Source organism: Prenolepis imparis, unplaced genomic scaffold (genome assembly GCF_030444845.1).
Source record: "Prenolepis imparis isolate NDT839.2.m4 unplaced genomic scaffold, iyPreImpa1.0 SCAF_3, whole genome shotgun sequence".
In the NCBI taxonomy this organism is placed as follows: Eukaryota; Metazoa; Arthropoda; class Insecta; order Hymenoptera; family Formicidae; genus Prenolepis; species Prenolepis imparis.
In genome coordinates this window covers 4,450,702-4,460,042 of record NW_028141161.1, presented here as the reverse complement: position 1 = coordinate 4,460,042, position 9,341 = coordinate 4,450,702, and the positions used below count along the sequence as shown (strand labels likewise).

At 28.4% G+C, this 9,341-nt stretch overlaps 1 protein-coding gene across 5 annotated transcripts; it reads right to left on the bottom strand.

Moving 5' to 3' along the window:
* Positions 1–1,453: 1,453 nt before the first annotated feature.
* On the bottom strand, positions 1,454–7,398 carry LOC145933787 (uncharacterized). Of its 5 annotated transcripts, none has more exons than XM_083033779.1 (10): positions 7,179–7,398; positions 4,365–4,569; positions 3,792–4,190; positions 3,520–3,681; positions 3,146–3,322; positions 2,739–2,876; positions 2,581–2,643; positions 2,279–2,496; positions 1,986–2,154; positions 1,454–1,720 (listed from the first exon to the last, which is right to left on the bottom strand). In XM_083033779.1, the coding sequence occupies exons 1-10, from the start codon at positions 7,200–7,202 to the stop codon at positions 1,629–1,631; spliced, it is 1,647 nt and encodes a 548-aa protein (XP_082889905.1). In that variant the 5' UTR covers positions 7,203–7,398; the 3' UTR covers positions 1,454–1,628. The 5 variants fall into 5 exon arrangements, with proteins under 5 accessions (XP_082889905.1, XP_082889902.1, XP_082889900.1 ...); XM_083033776.1 differs by lacking the exon at positions 7,179–7,398 and adding an exon at positions 4,649–4,843; XM_083033774.1 differs by lacking the exons at positions 1,454–1,720; positions 1,986–2,154; positions 2,279–2,496; ... (3 more) ...; positions 3,520–3,681; positions 3,792–4,190 and adding exons at positions 4,649–6,715; positions 6,889–7,012 and having other exon boundaries at positions 4,428–4,569.
* Positions 7,399–9,341: the final 1,943 nt, after the last annotated feature.

Genomic DNA, 9,341 nt, shown 5'->3' with positions numbered 1-9,341 from the left:
TTTTCGTCATTATACATATACATAAGTAGTAAATAAGTTACTTATAATTATCCAGGTAAGTACTTACTTAAATTACCCAGATCTCTTAAAACACACCGTTTTACGTAAGAATTTAAACTCTGTTCAAAACTCGCGCTATAGACTGACAAAATCCCTCTTTTTTGTTTCATTATCATTCATATTTCTTAATACTTCATATTCCGCAATAATTCATTTTTAAATAAATAAAAGAAATCCACTGTCAAGCACTGGCATATTGCTGACAGTTTCCTATTGTCAGTCATTTTCATAAATTCATAATCCAATCACCCACCAACCTTCTTACTAAATATCAATATCAGACATTATTTAGCAACATTAACGTAGCGTCAGTTACTCCTGTTATTACTCGGACGTGGTCCAATCTTTATTTATCTCGTTACCGTGAGCATACGTTAATGTATGCTCAGACGACATTCTACATATATATCTATATCCTTATATTTCAAGTAGTGCCCTTGAACGACAAACTGCCCATCATCGCCCTAAATAATTCCATTCCTCAACGAGCATTCGCGTAGTGCCCGAAAGGCATTTTCCCTTTACCTCATGACCTTCCTCTTGAATTTGAATTCAGGGTCGTATGAAAACATAGATTTGATATTGATATTCTTTTCTCAAAAATTATTTTCCTTTACCTTATAACAATCTTTTATTAAAACTATAACAAGTATTTGTTATCCCTTCATTTTATAATTTCAAAACGCTTATGTAACTACCCCTTGTACTAACTATAGATGAGCAATCCAAAATACAGAAACACATTTCGGAAAAAACGAAATCACCGAGCCGGTGCGAAAACACGCGCTAACTTGATCCACAATAAGTTTCCAGTCAGTGACGTACACAGTAATTAAACTTCGGAGACATGAAAAAATTCAGCTTTGATGGGTATTTAATAAAGATGGACGATCGTGATTTATATGAACACAAAAAAATATCTGTATTTATTCTTCAACTGAACAATTAACTGTTACAATATGATGTGAAACTTCGATCTTGTCGGCTTGATTGCTCGCGAAGAAGAAGGAAGCTCGACACACGGTATCGATTAATATATTGATCCTGTCACGTATTTATCGCGCGCATGCGATGTATATTATAATGCTCCTTGAGCCTGCGTGACATGTATACCGCGTATATTTGATATCTACTTATAACTGATGATGATGAGAAGCAATGAATAGAAATAATAAGTCGCAACAACCCAAGGAGAACAGAAATGTCAAAATGATGTCAAATTGATGTATAAATATGGTCAAATTTTAGTTCGTCAAAATGACATCAAATTGTATAAAATTTTGATGTTGTCTTGATGTTCACAATGACGTAATTTTGACATTCCTTTTTGACTGTTCAAAATTATTGCTAAAGACATTAAGATAGTAATTAATAAACATATTTGACTGTTTATGATACATTTATTATTAATATCACAAATAATATTACATGTTACAAATAATATCATTTATAAACGTTATTATTGCACAGTAATAGTAGAATATATTAAAGTAGTTAATATTAAAGTATATAGTAGAGAATATAAATATCACTTTTAAAAACATTGCACAGTAAAAATTATCATTCTTTCATTTACGTTGACCAGAAGTATTCAACCAGCGCTTCATAGACTCCTCAGCTGTTTTCAATGATTCATTTTTAAAACGGCTCATTATGGCACCTAAACAGAAATGGACAAGAAATAAAAAAGTGATCTTTTAATTTTATTGCAATTATATTGAATATTGTGTTAAGTTAAAAACGAAAAATCACGTAAGTCTTTCTAGCAATTCTTTGATTTCTTTGATCACTGAAATAAATTAATTTGCAAGAAAAAGAAAGGAAAAGTTCATGTAATCTCTCGTTTTTCATAATTTAATACATGACAATGATTAATCAGAGGACTTAATATCTTAAAAATAAGAAAAAATTATAGAAAAACTTACAAAACAAAGCTTCTTTGATTCTAGTTCCATAAAAAGAGATTTTCACTCCCTTAGTTCCTTTCCAACTAATTTGTCTTGCAAGCTCATTGTGTAATACGATGGACATGAGACGAATAGCAGCATTCCACTGATCAGAATCATCAACAATATGTGCATTAAGGTAGTTGATCTGAAATAAACAAATATCTTCAACAAGCTGACTTTTAAAGAAAGAAATAAATGCTAAAAAGAAGAATTCATATATTGTAGAAAATATATAAATAATAATACCCAAAAAGATCAACTATACTTACAAATTGAGAAAAAGCAATTTTATCTTTTAAAAATTCGTTAAATGTTTGAAATGACTTCTCATCTCGCAATGGAAGGGGGGGGCAATTTTCAGGTCTCTCTATCACAGCTTCTCCAGGAAATATTTCATTTAAGATGCGACGTTGGTTCATTAGTACTATGTCAAGCTTACTTGATACATCTCGAAGCAAATCTCTATCAAGATTAGATACAACCGGTCCTACGAAAATATAAATTAATGATCAGAAAATGTATCATACGTAATAACTGCAGTTATATAAATTAGTACAAAAAAAATCATTACCATGAAGCTTCTTCAAATAGCTTAATGTCGTCGTCAGCAAATCACGATCTGCATTCGATAAACCTGAAATAAATATAATATATATTAATATATATTAGGAAAAAAGTAATGTGCAAAACCACTTCTCAAAAGTGAGATTATTGGGAAAATCATATTACCTTGCAATGGTGGTGAATTTGGAGATGATCTATTGTTATTATCCATTGGCGTTAAAGTTATTTCTTCATCTCTTGAAACACTAGATTCACTTCTATCTTTTGTAAAATTCTCGTTGTAATCATTGTTGTTTTTATCATCTGAATCAAAATTAGAATTGTTATTTCTATTTCCATTAGTGATTGAATAAGACATAATAAAATGTAGTAAAAAAAATTCACAAATTATTTTATATTTATGAAATCAATTCATATAAAATTTTAACTTAATTTAAAAAAACTATACAATTGAGATATATATATATATATATATATATATATATTGCAAATGCAATATATACATATAATTCTAATTTAAATGCAAGTGCACTCAGAAAATTGTGATAGAAAAAAATGTTCAATTCACTTACAATCATCAAAGGCCGGAGATGACTTTTCTTTGTTATCGTCTCTTAAGAAAGCATTTTGTTTTCTCTTTGAGATATCATCATGTACATGTACAGACACAGTACTCGTCGAAGAACTGTCTGATATTACGGATTGTTCATTATAATCCAAAGTTAATTGAGATGAGCTTTTTTCAAAAACTGTAACAGTCCACAAAATCAATTATGCAAGAAACAAAAAAGAGAAACGGAATTTATATAATTTATATAATAATTAATACAAATATAATATAATACAATATATAATATATGTATATTATATATATATATATATATATATACAATATATATATAATTAACATGGAAAATCACTATTATTTAGAAATTAAGTAACTTACTATTAAAAGAATTACGACAATTTTCTTTGTTTAAATGTGAAAAAATGTTGTGCAATTTATTGAGAGGTTTGGTTTTTTTTGATTGCGATGGCTCTGCGGTCACAAATTTTTCTGACATTTGTGTGTTACAGTCTTTAGGAGATAAATATTTTTCTTGTGTAACTAAAATGATAAAAAGACTGTAAGATTACAAAATTATAAAAGATTATAAAAAGATTGTTATTAAAATTATAGAAACAAAAATAACTCACGAAATAAGAATATGGACATACCCTTATTTTGTGAAGAATGCTGCTGTATCGGACTTTTGTTTGATGTATTAGTTGACTTTAAAAGGCTTGAAGATTTAACACGTGACTCATTACGAGAGAATAATTTTCCAACAGATGTTTCTTTTTGTTGACATATAGCTGATGTTTTCATAGATTTATTTTTAAGAAGTACTTTCAATTTATTTGAAAGACGAGAATCTGGTGCAGGTACTTCACTACTTGTACCATGAGGAACATTTGATAGAGACTCATCTACTTCTTCATCATTTGATGAAGATGATATGTATCTTCTGTTCTTCTTTCTTTTTCTTGGTTGAGTATAATCTGTTTCTGCTTCTGTTTGAGCAACTTCTCCCTCTAAAACAGTTTTGGCTGCTTTGAGAGCAGTATTGTAGGTACCTGCAAGTGAGAAAATGCGTAAAGATATAACATAAAATACACATAATACTGAAACTCATTTTTTAATGAAACAAAATGTAGTTACATTTTAAGTATATTGTATATTGGTACTAAAAGAACTTATATTCAAACACAAAATATATGATAATACATCTCCGAAAGTTACACACTTACTATAGTAATGATGAAATTGAAGATTATAAATATCCCAATCCTGTCCTGGATCTATTTTTGACATGACCAAACGAGTAGTTTTAAGCTTATCTTTTTTAGATGGATACTTGCATTTAGTATTATTATCAAATAACCATTTGGAAGGAATTACTTCTATTAGTGTTTGAGATTCATCACATGAATCATCAAATTCCACAACTGCGAACTGAAAAGAACAATAAAATATTAGGCTGCAAATCAATAACTTGTAAAATAAAATATAATTAAAAAATAAAAGTTCTTACTGGTATTCTACTGAGTGTTGCAATGTACAAGAGGAATGCATACAAATGTTTCCTCATTATCAGGAAAAAGAACACATTTACAAAGAAAATGTTTAATTTTATAAGCCGTTCTGTGACTTTGTAAACGAGATACTTTCATAATTCCAAGTTCAGAAGATGGGATAGGAAAATTATAATAATCTTCTTGTTCTATAAACTTATATCCTATTAGGAAAATTCGATTCTGAGGTGTTCGGATAACATTGTCCAAGATTACAATATCTCCACATTTAGTTTTAAAACAGCTGTTTGCTTCGTTCTTAGTAAGAGTAACATTATGTAAAACAACAGTCTGAAACTGTTCTCCCTCAAAATGATTATCTCCATTATATTGATTTTTCAACAAAATTTTATTGGGCTCATCTGTCTTTTTTTTTGTAACAAACCGTCCTTTGGTTTCTGCATCACGTCTAATTAATTGGTGTAAAGGCTTGTAAGTAGATCTCAAATGTCGTTTCATAATGCCCATAAAATTTTCATACTTAAAAGCACTAAATGATTCCAAACTTCCATGATTTCGGCATTCATCGACTAAATGAATTAAACAATGAACGTTATAAACAACGAAACATTTATCAAAAATCTGAGACGAGTGCTTTATAAATTCTTTTAAAATTTCTTGAGCAGCATTGAGCATAATTGGATTTTGCACTAGAGTTGGACTGGACAGTATATATATTCCACTATGTAGAAGTAAGTAATTCTTATATGTGTTAGGAGGTAGCGTGTTCTTAAAGATTCGCACACCATCGTACAATAAGATGCGCCTGAATTCTGTTGCTTTATACTTAGATATTTCATAAAAAGATCGAGGTCGACGATTGAATTCTATAGGCACCCAAGGACTACAACGTAACATTTCTAGAGACAATTGAGATTTAGCTCTGTTATTAATTTTGCCCATTGTTACAATGATTCCAAAGAGAAACTGTAACCATCGCTTAAAAATTCCTGCATACACGAGATGCATCGGATCAAGCCTGAACGTGGACACCATTCCACATTGTAAATTCCGTTCTAAAGGTGAAGTGTACTTATGATGTTCTGGTTGATTTCTGTTTTTAAATGATTCATCCGTACGTAGAGATGCATTATCATATAAAAACACTTGACGATTTCTATGTCTAACACCTTTAACTGTGCATTTTTCACAGCAAAATGTACTGTTATGATTGTGAATGCCCTTAATAAATTGTCTAGCTGGGGCATCTAAAATATAATTACCTATACTAAAAGTAATATTTTCACCATTAAATTCATAACCATTAATAGTCAAATTTTTAACTTCTTCAATATAATCCGATAAATATCCTTCTAAATCATCAGGCTTTGAATGCCCATACCATACACCGATTATAAAAGGAAATTTGTCACCATTAAGGCAACCTAAAATTGGCCAAAATTGATCATCTGCACTCTTATATAATTGAACACCATCGATATTAATATCCACTATAATTTGATTTTTATTTTGCAAATAGTCTTCAGTTAATATTTCATCAAGGTTAACTTTTATACCCTTATACCACATTAGACCTTGACCAACTTCTTTAATATTCACAGTACGAAGAGTATGAAGAATTGTTTTATATGATTTTGGCAAACCAGGGAAAATAACTCGCAATCCTGTTAAAAGCTTATCCATTTTTTTGAATGATACATCTCGAACACCCCATTCTGTTAAAAAGTTCAATAAATATGCCTCTATGTCATTAATAGGACGATTTCTCAAATATTCAATATTACATTCGTTTTCTGCTTCATCACTACTGCTGTGTTCACTATATTCAGCATCTTCAATTTCATGATTTGGTGGATTATGTAATACGTCTTCTACAATTAAATCATTATCCTGAACATTATGGTTTTCTTCAATGTGCACAGCAGGTAAAACATGAGAGGGATTAGAGCATGCTCCATCTAATATATTTTCCATCTCAATCAATTGATCCTCAATTTCAGCTTCACGGAAACGTTTAGCATTGGCTTTAGAAGCCTGAGCATATAATTTTCTTTTCATGACAAGATCTATTGCCCAAAATAAAATATATTAAACATTACAATTCATATAATTAAAAAGTAATTCATTTAAAGTTGAGTATGCGACTGTATATTTTGTGTTTATAAGCAAAAAATCAAATATATTAATAGGTGCATGCATATGTTTCTTAAAATTTAATAAAAACAAATTGAACATTTACCTTTTATTAATACTTATTATTTAGTGAAATGTTTATAGTGTTATCCTACATTATAATATTACCACCTCTCATTGATAAATAAATACATACAATATTAAACATTTGAGATCAAGTGTAATATAACCTATAAAAATGACAAAGTATTTTATTGAAAAAATAGGTTAGTGTTGTAATAAAAAGAAATGTGTCACAAGGAACGAATAGATAAATAGGAAGATAATGATCTTAATTTTTACGTGCAACATTTAGTACATACCAGGAAAAAGAAGTAACGCAATCGAGAGTCTTACCTCTTTCTTAGACTGTTTCGACATTTTAATTTTATCTTCTGTAGACCTCCCCCTTCTTCAACAATTAAAATTAAAATCACTTTTTAAAAAATCACTTCTTTATTATATAACTTCTGAAATCACTAATACGCCTTCAACAAAAATGTCTAGCGAACTTGCGAACAAGATCGTGCAAGCTCACTATCGCAAGTCGTACGTGTCGCACTGTCGCAATGCATTCGTGATATGCGCTAACAGCGCAGGCACGAAATATGAATACAACTTTTCAATAACACGACACCGTACACTGAGCACTCACTAATAAAAAATTATATATATATATATATATATATATTAAAAATAATAAATACTTTGAAAAAATAAAGTATATTCCACATTAAAATAAATTATTAATTAATTATTTTTTAATGATAAAAAATTATTATTGTATTAAAAGAAAAATAAATATAATTTGTCAATGTTATAACTGAAAAAAATAATTAAGACGCAAATTTAAGACGTAAGTCGCTTAAAATAATATTTTAATCAGCAATTCAGTTTTTAATCAGTAACTATAATAGACTCTTCTGCGAACTGCAACAATATCTGATGAATATGGAAAATGATTACTTTTAAACATCTTTATAATAATAAGCATATATATACACAGCTGAGAAATATACATCACATTTTCTAAAAATTAAAAAGATCAAAAATAAGTCAATATAAAAAGTCATTTTTTAGTCATTTCCGAGATCGAGATTTCAATGATCAAAAAATGACATAAATTTGGTCAATATGACGTCAAATTGACATCATTTTGACATTTCTGTTCTCCTTGGGAAGCTTAATTTGTACTTTCATAATATCCCATATTTCAAAATTTGCTCCATTTTACTTTTTTTTCTAAATAAATTATTCTAAATAAAATTTCAATTTATACTAAAACCTCTCACATAAAGCCACTGTTTACCAGAATTAAGAATATTCTTGATGCTACTTTCAAGTTCGTTAAAATAATATAATTATGAATTAGTTTTAAAACATCTAAAATAGAAGCTGCGATTTTATATTAAGAAATATTAATATTGCATGTTGTTCAAAAATTCAGAAGAAATTTTAATTGCATTTAGATCATTTTCATACTTTAAAGCTAAATCTACTGGCTATTATCAAAATTCGAACTCGGATCTCCCTACATTCCGGGACGGACATCTCTATTAATAGACTTTAAAATATAATATAGAAATTTGAATTGCCATTTTTGCGCCCTTTCAAAATTTTTACATGAGACAAGTACTTCGTTCATCACACTCTCTAGTCTCGGCTCTGTCTCTTTCCGCTCTACTTCTATGCCAGAAATATATGTATAATGAACAATAGGCAGGAATATATTTATCTTTTCGTTAAAGAATTTTTAGACATAAGGTCTGTTCTTTTTATAGAGGGTATTTTCAGAGGGTATCTTTTTTACTCTACATTTAAAGAAAAAAGATAAACTCTGAACTAGTGCAGTCAGTTTAGCTAAAAAGAACAGATGTATTATTGTAATATTTCTTTGAAACTCGATGGTCGCCTACAAATAAGGAGTGCATAACCTGAAAGACTCTTCGCGAGCTTCGAAGAAATTTTATTGTTTTCAAGCAAAAAAGTTCTTTAAAAAAAAATTATTTTTGAAAACGTTTACGCGTTACATATATATATTTTATTTTAAAAAATCAATAATCAAATATTGCAAAAGATAATGATTTTACATAATCGATGATTATACAATAGAAAATCGACGATCAATAAAATATATATATATACTTTTCTATTATTTTCATTAGTATTAATCAATATATACAATATATATACAATATATACAATATATTAATCAATATATACAATATTAAATAAGAAATTGTGATTGCTTTTACGGATACTTAGTAAATATTCTTCAATTTTTGTGTTCAATGGCGAAAATGATATATATTTAAAAAATTTTTCACTATTTTATTATTTATGCACGTTTGTAGATTGATATTATTTTACAAGATTTTTGATTATACTAAATAATTAGAAAATTTAATTTATACTTTTTTTCTTTTAATTGTTTTCTAATTGGTCGAATTTCAGATATTGTATCAATGATAACGTGATAAATACACATTTCATGTAATGTATATTTTATTTTGATTACAA